At 40.0% G+C, this 23,036-nt stretch overlaps 1 protein-coding gene across 4 annotated transcripts in view; it reads left to right on the plus strand.

Annotated features, from left to right (window-relative positions):
• The first annotated feature begins 386 nt into the window (after positions 1-386).
• The window catches only part of ZNF84 (zinc finger protein 84), a 30,047-nt gene continuing 7,397 nt past the window's right edge, over positions 387-23,036 (plus strand). The window contains exons 1-6 of one of the 4 annotated variants that reach the window (XM_024120852.2): positions 521-609; positions 1,072-1,254; positions 2,038-2,095; positions 5,466-5,652; positions 21,476-21,602; positions 22,426-22,521. In XM_024120852.2, the coding sequence (XP_023976620.1) occupies positions 5,638-5,652; positions 21,476-21,602; positions 22,426-22,521 (238 nt within the window). In that variant the 5' untranslated portion in view covers positions 521-609; positions 1,072-1,254; positions 2,038-2,095; positions 5,466-5,637. Of the gene's footprint in view, positions 406-520; positions 610-816; positions 1,255-2,037; positions 2,096-5,465; positions 5,653-21,475; positions 21,603-22,370; positions 22,522-23,036 lie in introns of those variants that run through there. The other 3 variants (XM_028480575.1, XM_028480574.2, XM_024120855.2) reach the window with 3 other exon arrangements.

A 23,036-nucleotide genomic window follows, 5' to 3' on the forward strand; every position in this document is an offset into this window, starting at 1 on the left:
TTTTTTCATCCTACCCTTCACTCTCTTTTTAAAAAAATTAGAGTGACTTATAATAACTCCCCCCACAGCCCTTGAATTATAAATTAACGTCCCTTTTTTTCTGCTTTACTATCTGCTTTTTTTTGTTTTCTTCAATTGAATTCTTAAGCCAATTCTCTATCACATCTGTCTACATACCTACCTATCACTTATCAATCTACCTGATTTGGATTCCCGGTCTTTTAAAAATCCTAATTCTTTACGTTTCCCCCGAACGCGCGTTGCCACAGCTCGCTGTGGCGGCCGCCGCCCGGGTCTCTAGGCGACCAGAGCTCCTATGACGCCGCACGCCGCGTGCCGCGGAGCCTCCTGGGAAGTGTAGTTCGGAGGCTCCTCTCTGTCGCGCACGCGCAGCGCACGCGGCAGGTTTGACCCTTCTCTTTGTCCTTCGCCGCCACGCGAGAGGCCAGTGGGCGCGTGTCCGCGTGCTCGTGCGCGCGCGCGGTTCTCCAGCCCGGCTCCGGGCCGTCCGGATCCCGTGGGTCCGCCCGGGTCGCGCAAAGGCCGGGGGCGGGGCGGTCACGTGGGTCCCGGTCCCGCGCGTCCGTGGTTCCGAGGCCTTTGTTGCAGGTTCCGGGGCTGGATTCCTGTGGGGCGGGCGGCTGGGGCTGAGGGGGCCCGCGGGGGAGGGGCTGGGGGGTCGTGCCAGGGCCGCCAGTCAGCGCTTGGGCCGGGGTCTCCGCGGCTGGGGTGCGGTGGGCACCGGTGGCCCCCGGGGGTCGGGGGGAGTCCCTTCGTCCGCCGCGGCTGTGCTCGTCGCGCCGGGGCGTCTCCTGCCAGGCCGGCTTGGAACGGCGGTGCCTCCCCGCGCGCGTCCCTGCGCGTCCCCGCCCGCGAGCCCTGGGCGGGCGCGGTCGGAGCGCCGGGACCCACGGCGGGTTGGGGAGCGTCCGGCCAGTGTTCGCGGCGTGACCCGATTGCAGGGCCCGTGTCGCCTCTCCACCCTGGCTCCACCCAGGTCGCCTCTGCCTTTATCAGGAGGGTTTTTCCGAGGCTCCAACACTAACGAGAACCCCCAAACAACTTTGACAGTAGCTGGCGGGGTGGGCACCGCGTTGGCTCAAGGCCTTGTCCCTGACCTGGACCGACGTCTGCCCCTTGGAACAACAGCCCACTCACGATTTCTGGGTCTCAGGCTTTTCATCTGAAAATGAGGGAATGGAAAGAAGTGACCTTTTCTGCCCTAGCCCGGAGGCTTTTTGCTGTCATCAAAACGTACATTATTTTATTTACTATTTACTGTTTACTTTGTTTCAGCCACGTGGTGCTGGACTGAAAGTGCTCTGCTTGCCTGTTTTCTTGGGTTAAGGACTTTAAAATATGTTCACTGTAGTTAATTTAGAGTATCTTGATAAACAGATTCAAATGAAAATCATTCATGATCCCATCAACAGGAAACAGTCACTGCTAACATTTTGTGCATTTACTTTAGTCAAGAAACGTGTGTATGTTTTGAATACACCTTAAGTGTTCCCTTTAAAAAAAAAAACAAAATTGGGAATATGCTGCAAATCCTGCTTAAAGCCCTTAAAGTATATCACAGATATGTTAAGTTGAAATATTTTGTCCCAAGTGGGGAGTTTAAACTTACCGGGGGAGTTTTTTTCAACTTGCCCCTGAGAACTTGTCTTTCTCTTGTTATTCTCCTTAGTCTGCCCTGGTGCCAACATTTCTGGACAGGGGACTGTGTCGTGCGTGTACTGGGACTATAAACAGGGACTCCCAAGGCCTTTGCCCACCCCTCCCAACACAGTTGTTGAGGGCCTGTGATCACAGGCTCTGGGGTGGGCTGCATGGGACCAGTGGCCCAGATTTGCCACTTCCTGTGTATGTCGTCTGTTTTTGGCATGTTATTGAACTTCTGTGCCTTATTGCTTCTTCTATGATGAGAACTGAATGCATCAAAAAAGTATGGTGTGTAGAACATCTGGCACATAGTAGGTGTAAGTAAATGTTATTTTTTTCATTATTCTTTCCCTTTCCCTTGCAATTCCACAGAATTTGATGCTGAGTGGGAGCTACAGGATGATGATGAAGGTGCCCCTTCCTCCTGCAGGTAAGTGTGAGTGCGTGGCAGGGAGAGCTGCAGTGCTCTGCGGGAAACTGCTGAGGCAAAGTCACACCCGTGAAGTTAAAAGGGGCCAAATTGGGGGCTTCCCTGGTGGCGCAGTGGTTGCGCGTCCGCCTGCCGATGCAGGGGAACCGGGTTCGTGCCCCGGTCTGGGAGGATCCCACATGCCGCGGAGCGGCTGGGCCCGTGAGCCATGGCCGCTGAGCCTGCGCGTCCGGAGCCTGTGCTCCGCAACGGGAGAGGCCACAACAGAGGGAGGCCCGCATACCACCAAAAAAAAAAAAAGGGGCCAAATTGTACAACGAAGGGTGGGTGTAGGCTTCCATTTGCTGAAGGGACACATAAGAGTCAAGTGTAAGAGCATTCAGGGAGAACTTCTCCCTCCAGGGCCAACTTGCAAAAACATTTGTTTAAATTAAAGGAAAATAAGGTCCAATCTGTACTGTGCTGAGCAACTAATATATCAGAAATATTTTAAAACTACCACACTGATGGTGTGTCACACTCTGTCCACCTCACATTCTCAACTCTGTGTGTTTGCGTAAAATCTGCCTCATTTTGACATAAGGGTCTCTACTCTTGATAAGTTTTTGCTGAAATCCAGCTAAACTTTGCCAAATAGTTTTTGACAAAACTACAAAGGAAATTTAAAAATCACACTGTGAATTTGGCTGTCTGCTTAAGGAAATAGTTTGAATGTAAACGTAGTTTTATTTGTCAGAATGCCGGAGTTTTTATTGCATGAAATGAGATGACGTGAAAGCATGACGCAAAGGAAATGATGTATTCACTGTAGGTATATTTTCCTTCTCTGGGGTGTGTGTGAGAGTGTGTGTGTGTGTGTGTGTGTTATGATTGATTTTTCTTGAACCACTCAGAGTTTATTATGTTTTTTAATGGTTAAATTTATTGACTTTTAAAATAAAATTGTATGGCTTTTGCCTTTGTATCATGTGTTGGGGAGACGTTTCCCCCCAAATTATACAAATATTCACTTGTGTTTTCTTTAGGTACTATCGTGGTTTCCATTATTTTAAATTCTGATCCATCTGGAAGTACAGTTGACCCTTGAACAATATGGGTTTGAACTGCATGGGTCCACTTATATGCAGATATTTTTCAATAAATACTACAGTACTATACGATCAGAGGTTGGTTGAATCTGCAGATATGGAACCTCTGATACAGAGGGCCAACTATAAAATTAATTATATGAGGATTTTCGAATGCGCGGGTGGGTTGGTGCCCCTAACCCCCAAGTTGTTAAGGGTCAACTGTAGTTTGTTGTAATGTATGAGATAGATAACTAGCTTTATTTTCTCTCAAGTGTTAATCACTTCTGTTCATTAAGTAATCCACTTTTACTTTGCGTGTGAAAAGCCACATTTATTGCATGCTAAATCCTTACATATTTGGACCATTATGCTTTATTTATCTATATATCTTTTCTGGAGGCAGTGTGAAATACTTTGTTGATAATATAATTTTATAATATATGTTAATATTACATGGGCCTGTTTACACTCATTATTTTGTATTTCCAAAAGTGTCCAAAGCTGTTCCTGAACCTTTCTTCTTCCAGGTGAACTTAAGAAAAGCTTTTTGAGATTGTGATTGGAGTTAACTAAAGATATAAATCATTCGGGGCTGACTTATTTTTACTGTATGAAATCTTCCTATCCCAGAACAAGACCAAATTGTGCATGTATGAAGTCTCTTCTTATAGTCCTCATTGGTGTTTTTAGTTTGTTTCATATGAACCTTACATATTTCTTGTCAAGTATATTTCTGCATGTTTTATGTATTTTTTTCTGTTATGCGTAGATTTTACTTTCTACCTTTTTATTTGTTTAAATAAGAAAGTTGTTGATATTAACAGAACTATGTCTGTTGATCTGGAAAGATGGTTTGCATAGCGGGAAGAAAACAAAAACAGTTTTTAAATGTGACCATATACCTCTTAAGAGTGGTTATGTGTGGTCACAGGTTATAGTTGTTTCTTATTTAGCTTACATACATTTCTAAGTTTTGCCATCATATTTTACTTTTGTAATAATAATTATGGCTTATATTTGTTTACTGCTGATGTGCACCAGTTCCAGTTGTAAGATGAGTATATTTTCACAATTTAAGATATATAAAGGAATCATTTTTTATGTAACCGGGGGGAACTTCAACATATGTTTCTGAGTTGGCACCGAAGGTTGAATCACAGGAAGACATGAAAGGGAAGAGCTTGGTGTTTTAAGTGCTGCTTTTTAGTCGTAGGGATGAGCAGGCTGTTCTTCATTTGTATTTCTGTGGAACTAAGGGGACCGAGTGTCTGCATGGAAATAAGAGCTAATTCCAGGATATATGGTGTGTGTGTGTGTGTGTGTGTGTGTGTGTGTGTGTGTGTGTGTGTGTACATATGTGTACATGAATACACACAAATGACATTATGATTTTGGTAGTAAATACCTTGAACAAGAGGTAGCAAGAAAGAGAAATAACATTCCATTTCTGATATTTAATAATTGTGCAATTATGGGCATATTCTAAGTCTCAGTTTTCTTTCTATAAGATGGAGATTTTGTTAAATGCCTTTTGGGTTGTCTGTGAGGGTTAAATTGTAAAGTGCTTAGTATTTTGTCATATATAGAAAGCACTCAGATGTTAGCTATTATTATTACAAGGAACTAGTCACTTTGCTTTTCATATCTTACTTATTCCTCAGAATCCCAGTGGCATTACATAATGATTAAAGAATAATCCTCCAGAAATAGATAGCCTCTGTGCATCAAGCAACATAGCTTTAAGCATACAATCAACAGAATTGCAAGGAAAAACTGACCAATCTGTAATCATATTGGGAGAGTTTAACACACTTCCTTCAGAAAATGATAGGATTGGCAGACATAAATTAGGAAGGTTATAGAAAATTTTAATAGGAAACCAAGGCTCAGAAAGATGAGCCTTAGTTTCCTATTTGTTTTTCCCCAAAGTCACAAAGCCAGCAAAGGGAAAAAGCTGATTGAAACTCAGATCTGTTATAATACAAATCGCATAAGCTTTCCAAAATTCCATCTGCCTAACACAGAGCTGTCATGCCCTTCACAGCACCTGTTCCTCAGTGTCCTCAGCGGACACTCACTGGATCTCAGAATTACTTACTGCTGGTACTTCTTTATCTGTGTGCAGCGACTTTTGCTGTTCTTTTACGTTACGTTCTGTTTCTCTCCCTGGTAGTCCTGTTTCTGTTATAGAGGAAACACACTCTGGCCTTAGATGATCATGAATTCCTAGTTCCTAGCAAGAGAGGAAAGGATTTTTGGTGCAGCGTGAATATACCAGTTGAAGTTCGTTTGTTTCCAAGTCCACAGATCCTGGTTCCACACAGATAAGCCTGCTCGTGTGAGATAAGAAAGGTGTTCCCAGAAGCAGAAATTCATTCCTAGTGTAAAAGACCTCACACCAGAGCTTCGGGGCAGAAGCAGAGGCTGCAGGACAGAACAAATCTCAGACCTGCTCCTCATCTTGCAGCAGAAATGACCATGTTACAGGTGAGTTCATGTTTATTCCTCATTATTTTTCCAGGGAATTAGAAGAGTTGTTTAAGACCGCTAGTGAAAAAGGAAAGAATAAATGGTTAAGAAATCGGGGAAAATACCCTCAGAATGGAAGATCCAAGTCGGAACAGAATTGAAGCAGCGATATGTTAACTCTAGGGCCTTGAGAAATTCTTAAAGTTTCAGTTTTTACAAGCCTTACTGTCCTACATAATTATTGAATTTGAGCTGTAAACTGGGTTCTCAAATTTTTGACAGGTGTAATGAGTAAGTTTATATGAATTGCATTAACCAAAGGAAAAAGCAAACTGATTTTTCATAGAAAGTAAATGTTTCTTGGTCATTCCTTGGTGAAGCCTTTGAATAAATGATATAGTGGGTAATGTCCTTAGGAGAAAGATTGTAATAAATACATGGTATGATAGCCATTTTTCATAGTTTTCCACAGAGTGTGACCCACGGGGAAAATGCCAAAGCAGAATTTAGTCCCCGTAATTATTTAAATTATTTATTTACCTCTTTAGTTGTGAAGCAGAATTCACATGGAGAAAAGTTCATAAAATGTAAAAAGTACAGCTTAATGTATTATCAAATGAATACCCATGAAGCCACCATTTCATTTCAAGAAATAGAGCATTCCCAGCCCAAATGAGGCCCTTCCTGTGCCCCCTCCTAATCACAACTTCTCCCTCCTGACAGACGGAGCCGGGACTCCATCTTTTGTAACCATTTCCTTGCTTTTCTGTATAATTTTACTCCTAAGTGTTTATCCTTAAACACTGCCATTTGGTTTTTGTCTGCTGTTGTGTATACTTGTTTGTGTTTTGCTTCTGTCACTTAGCAATTACAGCCTTCTCTCCAATTAAGGTAGCTTCTCAATATCACCAAATCCAGCCATTGTCAAATTTCCAGTTGTCTCATAAATTGTCCTCTGTTTGAATCAGAATCTAAGTAAAGTTCATACAGTGCAGTTGATTGATCTGTCTCTGAATCTTGTCTCTGCCTATTTTTTTCTGTCCAAACTATCTGTTGAGGAAGCCAGGCCGTTTATCTGTAGTTTCCCACGGTCTGAAGGCTTTGACTAAGTGGCATGGTGGGTAATGTCCTTGTTTGACTGATTGCACCCCCCAGTGTTGTTGGTGTGTTCTGCCATCTGTGTTTCCTGTGAATTGGTAGATTCAAAGCTGCGCTGTCCAGTCCTGAAGCCTCCGGCCGCATATGACTGTTTGAACTTAAGTTAATTCAATTAAATCCCTTTGTCACAGTTGACACGTTTCAAGTGCTCAGTAGCCACAGATTGGACAGCCACGAATTGGGTGGCACAGGTAAAGAAAATTTCCATCACCATAGGAGGTTCCACTTTGAGGCTCGATCAGATTTAAGTGTGACTTTTTGGCAAGAGTGCTTCCGAGGTTGTGGTGGTACTTCTTTCAGGAGGTGCATAAAGGCCACTTGTCTCTCTTTGTCTTGCTGATGGCTTTATTCTCATTTTTTTTGGTTGTGTTGGGTCTTAGTTGCAGCACACGGGCTCTTTGTTGAGTCATGTGGGATCTTTTTGTTAGGGCGCTCGGTCTGATCGGGTTTCTGTCTGGTTGTGCTGGGCAGGTTCCAGGGTGCATGGGCTCTGTAGTTTGCAGCATGAGGGCTCTCTCATTGAGGCGCGTGAGCTCAGTAGTTGTGGCGCGCGGGCTTAGTTGCTCCGTGGCACGTGGGATCTTAGTTCCCCGACCAGGGATCGAACCCGCATCCACCGCACTGGAAGGCAGTTCTTTACCACTGGACCACCAGGGAAGTCCCTTGCTGATGGCTTTAAATGATCGTTGCCCAGGTGGATTATTTCATCAGGGGCTGCAAAATGGTAACACCCTCCTTGTAACATTTCTTTATTGACTAGAAAGAAGCTTTCTAGCATGACAAGATATATCAAGGGTCATTTTGTACATTTTCTGCCCCAGAACTGCAATTAGTATCTTAAAATTTAGTCATTAGTTTTAAAAGTGTTTGTTGCCAAAACATGGAAATATACTAGGTTTTTGCATATTGACTTGGTATTCAGGAACTTTGTAAGCCCATTTACTAATTTTAATAATTTTTCTTTAGATTTTCCATGTTTATAAAAATATCAGCAGTACATTTTTTTGAGTGAAACAAAATTCCACTGACTTCCTAGTTTGATGGGACTTTCTATAACAAATAATTGTTGATTATTTTTCAGTTTTGGGTGTGTTCATTTGTTCTTTGTTTCATCTGTTTGTTCTTTTTCATACTTTTATAGTCTTATGAAATCTAGTCCTTCTTTTGAAAACTGTAAACGTGCTTTTGAAAAGCTCTGTTAGATTTTTCTGTTATCTGTAGTTCTTGTTATATACATTCTTCCATTTACAGATATGCTTTATCTGCATCTATCGAGGCGATACTATGTTTTTTTCTTAATCTGCTAAAGTAGTAAATATCAGTGACTTTTTAAAAAAATGTTAAATCAACCTTGAATTTTTGGGATAAGCTCCAGCTTGGTCTTTATATATTTTCTTCTTTATGTTTTGCTCAATATAGTAGTTTGGTAACATTGTTTAGGATTTTCACATCAGTGTTCATGTGTAAGTAGGCCTTTGCTTTTCCCTTCTTGCAATACCCTTATTGGATTTTGTTATCAAGGTCATGTTAGTATCAAAAAGTTTATCAAAAGTTGCTTCCATATTCTATAAGAGTTTAGTAAAATTGGAATTATTTCTGCATTAAATGTTTACAGAATTAACTGGTAAAGCCATTTTTTTGTGAGAAGATGTAAACTCAGGGAACCAGCGTTTTCCACATGACCAATGCATGATTTATAAAATCATTAGTGGGTAAATGATCCATTTAAGGAGGAAGATAAAACAATAGATCTTAATGTGACAGTGTGAGAAGTTCATTGATATAGTTGAAGATTCTACATTGTAGCTCATCTTTGTGAGACCCGTTGATTAGTTTTAGTGTTTATGAAAGAAGAATATCCACAATTAACTAATTCTAATTGTTGTAAGGTCTTTTGGATTTTCTTTATGCAGTCATGCCATCTATGACAGTTTTACATCTTCCTTTCAATATTTATACTCTTTCCTTGCATTATATTATACTGACCTCCTGGCCAGTACTGTACCTGTAGTACCTTGTGGACTAGAGGTGGCATTGGGAACACCCTTGCCTCGCCCTAGGCCTGCACTGTCCACTACATAGCACATCACAGCTGCTCACCTCTGACACCAGTCACCTGGAGTTAGCACAGACTCTACGGGGTGAGGGCACCATCCCCAACAAGAGTGCTTTCACTTCAGTAGCCAGCTGTAAGTTTCGGGGTCCCCAGGTCACCTGCACTTCTGACCAATAGGCTGCAAATTTGGGGGGTTCCTATGACCCCCTCAGGTTCACTGGAATAGTTCACAGAACTTAGGAAAGTGCTATACTTAAAACTGCAGTTTTATTGTAAAGGACACAAATTGGGACCAGCCAAATGAAGAGACACACAGGGTGAGGTCCGGCAGGGTCCCAAACATGGAGCTTCTGCGCCCTCTCCCCATGGAATCAGGGCACATCGCTTTCTTGGGCCATGTCTGTTTACCACCCAAAAAGCTAACATGAGGCAGCAGTATCCGGAGTTTTTACTGGGTATTCATTGTGTAGGTGTGATTGATAAAATCACAGCCATGTGACTGAACTCAGCCTCCAGCCTGGAGGGTGGGCTGATAGCGTCTGCCTCAAAGCCCCAACCCTCCAATCAAATGGTTGGAACTTCCAGCATGGGCAGTGCCCACCTGGAGACTCCAGGAGCCCACCATGAGTTACCTGTTCCATGAACTCAGGAGGGGCCCACCACGAATTACAAAGGAAGCTCCATCGCAGGAACCTGGGACAAAGACCAGACAGTCTTTATTATACAACAGGTAGCCATTAGCTACACATGCTCTTTAAATTTAAATTAATTAAAATTAAATAAAATAGAAAAGTCAGTGCCTAGTCACCTTTGAAGTATTCAGTAGACACTGGTGCCTAGTGGCTACTGTATTGGATGGTGCAGATATAGAGCATTTTAGTTGTCACAAGAAATTCTGCTGGACAGTGCTGTTCTGGTCCTCAGAGAGCAAGTACTCAGTGTTTTACCATAAAGTATGTACATATTTTGTAGATTATGATTATCAGATTAAATTTCCTTCTATTCCTAGTTTGTTGATAGTATTTTACAATGAACAGATTTTCACCGTATACCTTTTCTGCATTTTGAGGTGATAATGGCTTTTCTCTTTTATTCTGTTAATATGACAGGGATTTCTGAATCGGTATCTTGCACAGCTGAAGGAACCCTCATTTGGTCAGGCTATGTTATACTTTTTATGCATGGCTAGATTCAGTTTGTTAAAATTTTGTTAGGAATTTTGATTCTATGAGTTATTTGCTTGTAATGTTCTTTTCTTGTTGTGTTCTTGTCTGATTTGGGATTAGAGGTCTGCTGGCCTTATAAAATGGTTGAGAAGTTTGCAGTCTTTCTCTGTTCTCTAAAAGAATTTATGTGAGATCATTTTATTTATTCCTTAAATGTTGGGAAGAATTCACCCTTGAAGCCATCTAGACGTTGAGTTTTCTTTGAAGGAAGGTTTTAAAATGTGAGGGTTAATTCCTTTAACAGTTACAGACTAATTCAGACCTTTTTTCTTGTGTCACTTTTGAGTAGATTATTTTTCAAGAAATATATATGTTTCATCTAAGTTGTCAAATATGTTGGCATAAATTTATTAATATTATCTTTTTAACGGCTTTATTGTACTATGATGTCAGTAGGATCCACCTATTTTAAGTGTACAATTCAGTGATTTTTTTTTTTTTTTTTTTTTTTTTAGTAACTTTATGTTGTGTAACCATCATCACAATCCAGTTTTAGAAGGGTTCCATCACCCCAAGAGAATCTTTGTGACATTTGCAGTCAGTTCCTCTTCCTATCCCCAGCCTGTGGCAGCTACTAATTTGCTTACCCTCTATATAGGTTTTCCTTTTGGGCATATCATATAATGGATTTATATAAATGTGTAATCGTTTTGTGTTAGCCTCTTTCAATAAGCATAGTATTTTTGAGGTCCATCTATGCTTTAGCATATGTCAGGAATTCATTCTTTTTATTGTTGAATAGTATTCCATTGTGAGGATATACCACTTTTTATTTATCCATTCACCAAATGGACATTTGGAATATTTACACGTTTTGTTGGTTATAAGTAATACTAATATGAACGATCACGTACAAGTTTTTTTTTTTTTTTTTTTTTTAATTGAAGCATAGTTGATTTACAATGTCGTCTTTCAGGTTACAGCAAAGTAATTCAGTTACACGTATTTGTGTATATATATTCTTTTTCAGAACCTTTTTCATGATAGGTTATTACAGGCTATTGAATATAGTTCCCTGTGCTATACAGTAGGTCTTGTTAGTTATTGATTTTATATATAGTAGTGAGTATCTGTTAATCCCAAACTCTGAACTTATTCCTCCTCTCCTTTCCCCTTTGGTAACCGTAAGTTTTCTATGTTGGTGAGTCTATTTCTGTTTTGTAAATAAATTCATTTGTATTACTTTTTTTAGATTCCACATATAAGTGATATCATATATTTGTCCTTCTCTGTCTGACTGACTTCACTCAGCATGATAATCTCTAGGTCCATCCATGCTGCTGCAAATGGCAGTGTTTCATTCGTGTATATGTATCACATCTTTATCCATTCATCTGTCGATGAACATTTAGGTTCTTTCCATGTCTTAACTATTGTAAATAGTGCTGCTACGAACATAGGGGGTGCATGTATCTTTTCAAATTAGAGTTTTCATCTTTTCTAGATATATGCCCAGGAGTGGGATTGCTGGATCGTATGGTAACTCTATTTTTTAAGGAACCTCCATAGTGTTCTCCATAGTGGCCTCCATAGTGGCTGTATCAATTTACATTCCCACCAACAGTGCAAGAGGGTTCCCTTTTCTCCACACCCTCTCTACCATTTACTATTTGCAGACTTTCTGATGATGGCCATTCTGATTGGTGTGAGGTGATACCTCACTGTAGTTTTGTGTTGCATTTCTCTAATAATTAGCCTTTTTGAGCATCTTTTCATGTGCTTTTTGACCAGCTGTATGTCTTCTTTAGAGAAATGTCTATTTATGTCATCTGCCCATTTTTTGATTGGGGTGTTTGTTTTTTTGTTATGTTGAGCTGTGTGAGCTGTTTGTATATTTTGGAAATTAAGCCCTTGTCAGTCACATTGATTGCAAATATTTTCTCCCATTCTGTAGGTTGTCTTTTTAAAAAAATTTAATTAATTAATTAATTTTTGGCTGCGTTGGGTCTTCGTTGCTGCGTGCAGGCTTTCTGTACTTGCAGTGAGCGGGGGCTACTCTTCGTTGCAGTGCATGGGCTTCTCATTGCGGTGGCTTCTCTTGTTGTGGAGCACTGGCTCTGGGTGCGTGGGCTTCAGTAGTTGTGGCACACAGGCTCAGTAGTTGTGGCACACGGGCTTAGTTACTCCATGGCATGTGGGATCTTCCCAGACCAGGGTTTGAACCTGTATCCCCTGCATTGGCAGGAGGATTCTTAACCACTGTGCCACTAGGGAAGTCCCAGTGGGTTGTTTTTAATTTTGTTTCTGGTTTCCTTTGCTGTGCAAAAGCTTTTATGTTTAATTAGGCCCAATTTGTTTATTTTTGCTTTTATTTCCATTACTTTAGGAGACAGATCCAAAAAAATATTGCTGCGATTTATGTCAAAGAGTGTTCTGCCTGTGTTTTCCTCTAGGAAAGTTATAGTATCTGGTCTCACGTTTAGGTCTTTAATACATTTTGAGTTTATTTTTGTATATGGTTAGAGAACCTAATTTCATTCCTTTACCTGTAATTGTCCAGTTTTCTTAGCACCACTTATTGAAGAGACTGTCTTTTCTCCATTGTATATTCTTGCCTCCTTTGTTGTAGATTAATTGACCATAAGTGTGTGGGTATATTTCTGGGCTTTCTATCTTGTTCCATTGATCTATATGTCTGTTTTTGTGCCAGTACCATACTTTTTTGATTACTGTGGCTTTGTAGTATAGTCTGAAGTTAGGGAGCGTGATTTGTCTAGCTCCCTTAAAGATTCTTTACTGGCTATTTGGAGTCTTTTGTGTTTCCATACAAATTTTAATACTATTTGTTCTAGTTCTGTGAAAAATGCCCCTGTTAATTTAATAGAGGTTGCATTGAATCTGTAGATTGTCTTGGGTAGTATGATCATTTTAACAATATTGACTTCTCCAATGCAAGAATACAGTATATATTTCCATCTGTTAACGTCACCTTCAATTTCTTTCATCAGCATCTTATAGATTTCAGATTACAGGTCTTTCGCCTCCTTAGGTAGGTTTATTTCTAGGTATTTTATTCTTTGTGATGTGATGGTAAATGGGATTGTTTCCTTAATTTCTCTTTCTGATATTTTGTTGTTGGCATATAGAAATGCGAGAGATTTCTGTGTACTAATTTTGTATCCTGCAACTTTACTGCATTCATTGATGAGTTCTAGTAGTTTTCTGGAGGCATCTTTAGGACTTTCTATGTATAGTATCATGTCTTCTACAAAGAGTGACAGTTTTACTTTTTTTCCAGTTTGGATTCCTTTTATTTCTTTTTCTTCTCTGATTGCTGTGGCTAAGACTTCCAAAACTATGTTGACTAAAAGTGGTGAGAGTGGGCATCCTTGTCTTTTTCCTGATCTTAGAGGGGATACTTTCATCTTTTCACCATGGAGTATGATGTTAGCTGTGATTTTGTCATATATGGCCTTTATTATGTTGAGGTATGTTCCCCCTATGCCCACTTTCTGGAGAGTTATTATCAAAGTGAATGCTAAATTTTATCAAAAGTTTTTTCTGCATCTGTTGAGATGATCATATTGATTTTATTCTTCCATTTGTTAACGTGGTGTATCACATTGATTTGCGGATATTGAAAAATTTTTGTATCCCTGGGATAAATCCCCCTTGATCATGTTGTATGATCCTTTTACTGTTTTGTTGGATTGGTTTGCTAGTATTTTGTTGAGGATTTTTGTGTCTATGTTCATCAGTGTTATCGGCCTGTAATTCTCTTTTTCTGGTGACATCTTTGTCTGGTTTGGGTATCAGGGTGATCATGGCCTCATAGAATGAGTTTGGAAGTGTTCCTTCCTTTGAAGTTTTTTGGAATAGTTTCAGAAGGATGGGTATTAACTCTTCTCTAAATGTTTGATAGAATTCACCTGTGAAGCCATCTGGTCCTGGACTTTTATTTATTGGGAGATTTAAAATTACTGATTCAATTTCATTACTGGTAGTTGGTTCATATTTTCTGTTTCTTCCTGGTTCAGTCTTGGGAGATTGTACCTTTCAAAGAATTTGTCCATTTCTTCTATGTTGTCCATTTTATTGGTATATAGTTGCATCTAATAGTCTCTTATGATCCTTTGTATTTCTATGGTGTTGGTTGTAACTTCTTTTTCATTTCTGATTTTATTGATTTGGGCCCTCTCCCTTTTTTCCCTGATGAGTAATTTTATCTTTTCAAAGAACCAATTTTTAGTTTTGTTGATCTTTTCTATTTTTTTTTTAGTCTCTATTTTATTTCTGCTCTGATCTGTATGATTTCTTCCTTTCTACTAACTTTGGGTTTTGTTTTTCTTCCTCTAGTTACTTCAGGTGTAAGATTGGGTTGTTTTTTTGAGATTTTTCTTGTTTCCTGAAGTAAGCTTGTATCACTATAAACTTCCCTCTTAGAACTGCTTTTGCTGCATCCTGTAGGTTTTGGGTCATCGTGTTTTTATTTTCATTTGTCTCTATGTATTTTTTAATTTCCTCTTTGAATTGTTCAGTGATCCGTTGGTTGTTTAGTGGCATGTTGTTTAGCCTCTACGTGCTTGTGTTTTTTTGCCGTTTTTTTCTTGTAGTTGATTTCTACTCTCAACAACATTGTGGGCATCCTTGTCTTTTTCCTGATCTTAGAGGGGATACTTTCATCTTTTCACCATGGAGTATGATGTTAGCTGTGATTTTGTCATATATGGCCTTTATTATGTTGAGGTATGTTCCCCCTATGCCCACTTTCTGGAGAGTTATTATCAAAGTGAATGCTAAATTTTATCAAAAGTTTTTTCTGCATCTGTTGAGATGATCATATTGATTTTATTCTTCCATTTGTTAACGTGGTGTATCACATTGATTTGCGGATATTGAAAAATTTTTGTATCCCTGGGATAAATCCCCCTTGATCATGTTGTATGATCCTTTTACTGTTTTGTTGGATTGGTTTGCTAGTATTTTGTTGAGGATTTTTGTGTCTATGTTCATCAGTGTTATCGGCCTGTAATTCTCTTTTTCTGGTGACATCTTTGTCTGGTTTGGGTATCAGGGTGATCATGGCCTCATAGAATGAGTTTGGAAGTGTTCCTTCCTTTGAAGTTTTTTGGAATAGTTTCAGAAGGATGGGTATTAACTCTTCTCTAAATGTTTGATAGAATTCACCTGTGAAGCCATCTGGTCCTGGACTTTTATTTATTGGGAGATTTAAAATTACTGATTCAATTTCATTACTGGTAGTTGGTTCATATTTTCTGTTTCTTCCTGGTTCAGTCTTGGGAGATTGTACCTTTCAAAGAATTTGTCCATTTCTTCTATGTTGTCCATTTTATTGGTATATAGTTGCATCTAATAGTCTCTTATGATCCTTTGTATTTCTATGGTGTTGGTTGTAACTTCTTTTTCATTTCTGATTTTATTGATTTGGGCCCTCTCCCTTTTTTCCCTGATGAGTAATTTTATCTTTTCAAAGAACCAATTTTTAGTTTTGTTGATCTTTTCTATTTTTTTTTTAGTCTCTATTTTATTTCTGCTCTGATCTGTATGATTTCTTCCTTTCTACTAACTTTGGGTTTTGTTTTTCTTCCTCTAGTTACTTCAGGTGTAAGATTGGGTTGTTTTTTTGAGATTTTTCTTGTTTCCTGAAGTAAGCTTGTATCACTATAAACTTCCCTCTTAGAACTGCTTTTGCTGCATCCTGTAGGTTTTGGGTCATCGTGTTTTTATTTTCATTTGTCTCTATGTATTTTTTAATTTCCTCTTTGAATTGTTCAGTGATCCGTTGGTTGTTTAGTGGCATGTTGTTTAGCCTCTACGTGCTTGTGTTTTTTTGCCGTTTTTTTCTTGTAGTTGATTTCTACTCTCAACAACATTGTGGTCGGAAAAGATGCTTGATATGATTTCAGTTTTCTTAAATTTACCCAGGCTTGTTTTGTGGTCTAGCATGTAATCTGGAGAATGTTCCATGTGCTCTTGAAAAGATTGTATATTCTGCTGCTTTTGAATGGAATGCTCTGTATATATCAATTAAGTCCATTTGTTCTAATGTGTTCTTTAGGGCCAGTGTTTCCTTATTGATTTTTTTAGTCTAGATGATCTGTCCCTTGATGGGCTGTTAAAGTCCCCTATTATTGTTGTGTTGCTGTCGATTTCTCCTTTTATGTCTGTTAATATTTGCATTATATATTGAAGTTCTTCTATGTTAGGTGCATATGTATTTACAATTGTTGTATTTTCTTTTTGGATTGGTCCCTTGATCATGATGTAGTGTCCTTTTTTGTCTCTTGTAACAGTCTTTATTTTAAAGTTTATTTTGTCTGATATATAAGTAATTACTACTCTGGTTTTCTTTTGATTTCCATTTGTGTGGAATACCTTTTTTCATCCCCTCACTTTCAGTCTGTGTGTGTCCCTAGATCTGAAGTGGGTCTCTTGTAGACAGCATGTATATGGGTCTTGGTTTTTTTTATCCATTCAGCCACTCTGTGTCTTTTGATTGGAGCATTTAATCCATTTACACTTAAGGTAGTTATCAGTATGTTTGTTCTTATTGCCATTTTGTTAATTGTTTTAGATATGTTTTTGTAGGTCTTTTTTTCCCTTTCTTTTGTTCTCGTCTCCTGTGATTTGATGGCTATCTTTAGTGTTATGCTTGGATTCCTTTTTCTTTTTTGTGTGAGTATCTATTATAGATTTTTTGGTTTGCAGTTATCATGAGGTTTTTGTATATCAGACTGTATATATATGTGATTGTTTTAAGTTGCTGATCTTTTAATTTCAAATGCATTTAAAAAACCCTGCATTTGTATTCTCCTCCCCTCATGATTACTGTTGTTGATATCATATTTTACATCTAATTGTTTTATGTATCCCTTAACTGCTTATTGTGGATATAAATGATTTTACTAGTTTTGTCTTTTAACCTTCCTACTAGCTTTGTGTGTAGATGATTTCCTCCCTTTACTGTGTGTTTGCCTTTACTGGTGAGCTTTTTCGTTTCATAATTTTCTTGCTTCTAGTTGTAGCCTTTTCTTTTTCGCCTAGAGATGTTCCTTTTACATTTGTTCTAAAGCTGGTTTGGTGATGCTGAATTCTTTTAGCTTTTGTTTGTGAAGCTTTTGATTTCTCCATCAAATCTGAACAGGAGTGTTGCTGAGTAGAGTATTCTTGATTGTAGGTTTTTGCCTTTCATCACTTTAAATATATCATGCCATATATGGCCTGCTGAAAAATCTGGCCTGCTGAAAAATCAGCTCATAGTCTTATGGGAGTTCCCTTGTATGTTATTTGTTGCTTTTCCCTTAATGCTTTTAATATTCTCTCTTCATCTTTATTTTTTGTCAGTTTGATTACAGTGTGTCTTGGTGTGTCCCTTTTTGTGTTAATCCTGTATGGGACTCTCTGCATTTCTTGGCTGAGGTGACTGTTTCTTTTCCCAGGTTAGGGACGTTTTCAGCTGTTATCTTTTCAAATATTTTCTCAGGTCCTCTCTCTCTTCTCCTCTGGGACCATGTACAAGTTTTTTTGTTTGTTTGTTTTTGTTTTTTGTGGTACACGGGCCTCTCACTGTTGTGGCCTCTCCTGTTGCGGAGCACAGGCTCCAGACGCGCAGGCCCAGCGGCTATGGCTCATGGGCCCAGCCGCTCCACGGCATGTGGGATCCTCCCGGACCGGGGCACGAACCCGTGTCCCTTGCATCGGCAGGCGGACTCGCAACCACTGCGCCACCAGGGAAGCCCCCATGTACAAGTTTTTGTATGAGCATGTATTTATTTCTCTTGGGTACATACCTAAGAGTGTAATTGCTGGGCTGTATGGTAAAATTATATTTAACTTCTAAAGAAGTTGCCACAGTTCCAGTATCTGAACGTTTTATATTTCTCCCAGTATGAAGTTCCAGTTTCTCCACAACTTTTTGAACACTTGTTATTGTGTCTTTTTGATTATAGTCATTCTAGTGAACATGAAGTGGTGTCTCATTGTGGTTTTAATATGCATTTCCTTAATAAGTAATGATGTTGGCCATCATTTCATGTGCATATTAGCCATTTCTGTATCTTCTGTGTTAAAATGTAATTCAAATATTCTGCCTATTTTTTAATTGGGTTACTTATCTTTTATTATTGAGTTTTTAAAATAAGCTCTTGGGTCAAGTTCTTTCTCAGAAATAGGATTTACAAATAATTTTTTTCAGTCTGTGGCTTGTCATTTCATTTTTCAATTACGTTGGTTGAAGTGCAAAGTTTTAAATTTTATTTTGCCACTTCAATAGGAATGTAGAAACCTCACCACTGTCTAGGCCCCTCATCCTCTTTCCTATAATCGTAACCGTCTTACACAGTTACACCTGCATACACTGAAAACTCCATCAGAATACATTATGATTTTTGCTGTCAACCATGAAACATATTTAAAGAACTGAAGAAGAGAATAGTGTATTTTATTTGCCCATATATTTGCCATTTCTGTTCTTTCTTCATTCTCGATTTTTTTAAGTTGCCTTCTGGTATCATGTCCATCTAAAGATTTTCCACTAGTAAATCTTTTAGAGCAGGTCCGCTACCTTTGAATTCTCTTAGTTTTTCTTCATAAGAAAGTATTATCTCACACTATTCCTTTTTTTTAATGTAAGTTTATTTATTTCGGGCCTCTCACTGTTGTGGCCTCTCCTGTTGCGGAGCACAGGCTCCAGACGCGCAGGCCCAGCGGCTATGGCTCATGGGCCCAGCCGCTCCACGGCATGTGGGATCCTCCCGGACCGGGGCACGAACCCGTGTCCCTTGCATCGGCAGGCGGACTCGCAACCACTGCGCCACCAGGGAAGCCCCCATGTACAAGTTTTTGTATGAGCATGTATTTATTTCTCTTGGGTACATACCTAAGAGTGTAATTGCTGGGCTGTATGGTAAAATTATATTTAACTTCTAAAGAAGTTGCCACAGTTCCAGTATCTGAACGTTTTATATTTCTCCCAGTATGAAGTTCCAGTTTCTCCACAACTTTTTGAACACTTGTTATTGTGTCTTTTTGATTATAGTCATTCTAGTGAACATGAAGTGGTGTCTCATTGTGGTTTTAATATGCATTTCCTTAATAAGTAATGATGTTGGCCATCATTTCATGTGCATATTAGCCATTTCTGTATCTTCTGTGTTAAAATGTAATTCAAATATTCTGCCTATTTTTTAATTGGGTTACTTATCTTTTATTATTGAGTTTTTAAAATAAGCTCTTGGGTCAAGTTCTTTCTCAGAAATAGGATTTACAAATAATTTTTTTCAGTCTGTGGCTTGTCATTTCATTTTTCAATTACGTTGGTTGAAGTGCAAAGTTTTAAATTTTATTTTGCCACTTCAATAGGAATGTAGAAACCTCACCACTGTCTAGGCCCCTCATCCTCTTTCCTATAATCGTAACCGTCTTACACAGTTACACCTGCATACACTGAAAACTCCATCAGAATACATTATGATTTTTGCTGTCAACCATGAAACATATTTAAAGAACTGAAGAAGAGAATAGTGTATTTTATTTGCCCATATATTTGCCATTTCTGTTCTTTCTTCATTCTCGATTTTTTTAAGTTGCCTTCTGGTATCATGTCCATCTAAAGATTTTCCACTAGTAAATCTTTTAGAGCAGGTCCGCTACCTTTGAATTCTCTTAGTTTTTCTTCATAAGAAAGTATTATCTCACACTATTCCTTTTTTTTAATGTAAGTTTATTTATTTTACTTTAGTTATTTATTTTTGGCTGCATTGGGTCTTTGTTGCTGCACACAGGCTTTCTCTAGTTGGGGTAAGCGGGGACTACTCTTCATTGCGGAGTGCAGGCTTCTCATTGCGGTAGCTTCTCTTGTTGCGGAGCAGGGCTCTAGGTGCGCGGGCTTCAGTAGTTGTGGCACACGGGCTCAGTAGTTGTGGCACACGGGCTCAGTAGTTGTGGCTTGCAGGCTCTAGAGCGCAGGCTCAGTAGTTGTGGTGCATGGGCTTAGTTGCTACACGGCATGTGGGATCTTCCTGGACCAGGGATTGAACCCACATCCCTTGCATTGTCAGGTGGATTCTTAACCCCTGCACCACCAGGGAAGTCCCTCTCATACTATTCCTGATGAATATTTAAGCTGGCTACAGAATTCTGGCTTAACAGGTCTTTCCTTTCAGCGCTTCCTTCTGGCCTCTTTGCTATTTAATAAGACATTTGCAGTCATTTGAATCACTGTTCCCTATAAGTGATGTGATTTTGTCTTCATCTTGTAGTAGTTTGGTTGTGATGTGATTGGTCATGGATTTCTTTGTGTTTATCCAGTTGAGGGGTTCACTGAACTTGTTGAATCTGCAGGCTTATATCTTTTGACAAATTTGGGGGAGGATTTAGCCATCATTTTTTGAAACTTTTTTTTTTCACCATGCTCTTTCTTTTCTCTTTCTGGGACTCCCATGACATGCATTTGTTGTGTCTTGCAGTGACCTGAGCTCTGTCCATTCTCAAGTTTTTCTCTCTTGGTTGCTCAAAATGGATACTTTCTATGGACTGTCTTTCAGATTCCTTTGCTGCTCTCAAAGTGTGTGGTGTGCTGTTTCTTATTTTCTGATGGTATTCTGGATTTTTAAAAGAGTGTGTTTGTGCTTTCTTGTCATCTTAGGAGACTTTGGGACAGAAATCCATCTTGATCTAAAATCCAGATACCTTTCTAAAACTTAAATTTGGTTATATCACTTCCATCCTGTAAAATCTCTAGTGGCTAACTGTCGGCAGCAAGAAGGTGGTGTGGTCACCACGTCTGCCCTGCCCCCACTGTGGCCTGCAGTCCAGTCACTACCCCACGCCCTGTGACCTTGTCTGATTGAACTGTTTGTACCACCTCAGCCCCAGCAGTGTGGGGCCCCATATTGGAGCTGCTGTCTCTCAGAATGCTTTTGCACCCCCTTTTCTGTAGAAAGCACTACTAATTTCCTAAAACTCGTTTCAAGCTTCACCTCTTCAGTAGAGGCTGATGTGACCACAGGTGGAGTGCCATGCTCCCTGCTCCTGACCCATGTCATGCCCTCCCTGTCTTTCTGTCTCAGCTCTTAAAGCAGTTTCTTTTATTTATAGGTGTACATGTTTGCAGCTGTCTACACACTGAGCAGTTTCTTAGGATACTATTTTATTATCTTTCTTTTGCTGCCATCTCTTCCAGTGCCAAATTTGAGGTTCAATAAATATTTTGTTGGTGGTTTGGAAGATTTAAAGTCATGTATTTCAGTTCTCATGTAAGTGGAAGGATGAAAGAATGCATAATGGCATTTTATTTCACAAAATAAGAGTGCAGAACTAGGGACCCAGTAGACATTCTGTAACTTGCCTTGGTGAGAATGATGTGCTCAAGCTCTGGTACTTCTTTCCCACATCACCTAGTGATACCTGCTTCTGATTCACTGGGATTGTGCTCTTACAGGAGTCGTTCTCATTTGAAGATTTATCTGTGGACTTCACCCAGAAGGAATGGCAGCTTCTGGCCCCCTATCAGAAGGACTTATACAAGGATGTCATGTTGGAGAACTATAGCAGCCTCGTGTCACTAGGTAAGAGAAGCTGCCTAGAATTCCCTGGCGGTCCAGCAGTTAGGACTCTGTGCTTCGACTGCAGGGGGCAAAAGTTCGATCCCTGTTTGGGGAACTAAGATCCCACAAGCCGTGAGCATGGCCAAAAAAAGAAAAGAAAACAAAACAAACAAAAAAGGAAACTTGCCCAGAGGACCTCATATTGTGTCTAGTACCTGCTTGTTCTTTTTTAGTTGCTGAGAGCTCTGGGACTTCCAAATTTTTTAATGATTTTGGACCTAAATTTAGGAGATTAAAGTTCTTGGACTGTGACTCCAGGGAAAGTATTTGGATCTCACCTTCCAATAATGAAGTCTTAATTTCATTGTGCGGCCTCTGAAGCTAATAGTAATAGTGATAGTGGTAGCTCCTGAGGCTTGTAATTAACTGTATTTCACATATTGTACATATATTGGCTCACTTAATTATAAGAGCAATCCTGTGTGGCAGGTGTGTTACTTTCCTTTTTTTTTTTTCTAATGAGGAAATTGAGGCAAAGGAGGTTAAGTAACTTTCACAAGGACTGACAGCTAGTAAATGAAAGAGCCCGAATTTGAACCCAGGCAGACTGGCTACAGAGTCTCTGAATGGTTTATGGTTTTGGACTTGAATTATAGAAGTCAAAGATTCTTAGACCTTATTAGCCACTGGGGAGACCATTACCTTTCCTCTGAGAATTATTTACTCTGTTGGTATTCAGATAGGTGGCTTCACTGGGTCAACTAATGCCAAACCTTGCTCATTCTTCAGAGGCCCCAGAGGCCAAGCAGTGGGGGCCAAGGCCTTTGTGATTTCCCCTGAACAGGGTATGAAGTTATGAAACCTGGTGTCATCCTCAAGTTGGAGCATGGAGAAGAGCCGTGGACAGGAGATGGAGAAATTCCAGGTTCAGACTCTCCAGGTGAGTGTATGAGGACCAGACATAGGGGAGAAGGTGGAAGTTCAGTCTCAGCTGGGTAGGGGTTGGCATCTTTGAAACGTGCCTTAGAGAGCTCTTCTCAAAATCTCCAACCTTTGAGGGCTTCCCTGGTGGCGCAGTGGTTGCGCGTCCGTCTGCCGATGCAGGGGAACCGGGTTCGCGCCCCGGTCTGGGAGGATCCCGCGTGCCGCGGAGCGGCTGGGCCCGGCGGCCAGAACCGGGTTCGCGCCCCGGTCTGGGAGGATCCCGCGTGCCGCGGAGCGGCTGGGCCCGTGGGCCATGGCCGCTGAGCCTGCGCTCCGCGACGGGAGAGGCCGCGGCAGGGGGAGGCCCACATACCACAAAAAAAAAAAAAAAAAAAAAAAAATCTCCAACCTTTGATGGCGATTCAGAACAGTTGATGTGAGCTACTCAGGTAAATCACATTTACATGTGGCTTCTTTGCTCATAGCTTGAAGTGAAATATTTCCAGCTGGTCTGGGCCATGATGTTATTCC

Source organism: Physeter macrocephalus, chromosome 19 (genome assembly GCF_002837175.3).
Source record: "Physeter macrocephalus isolate SW-GA chromosome 19, ASM283717v5, whole genome shotgun sequence".
Lineage (NCBI taxonomy): Eukaryota > Metazoa > Chordata > Mammalia > Artiodactyla > Physeteridae > Physeter > Physeter macrocephalus.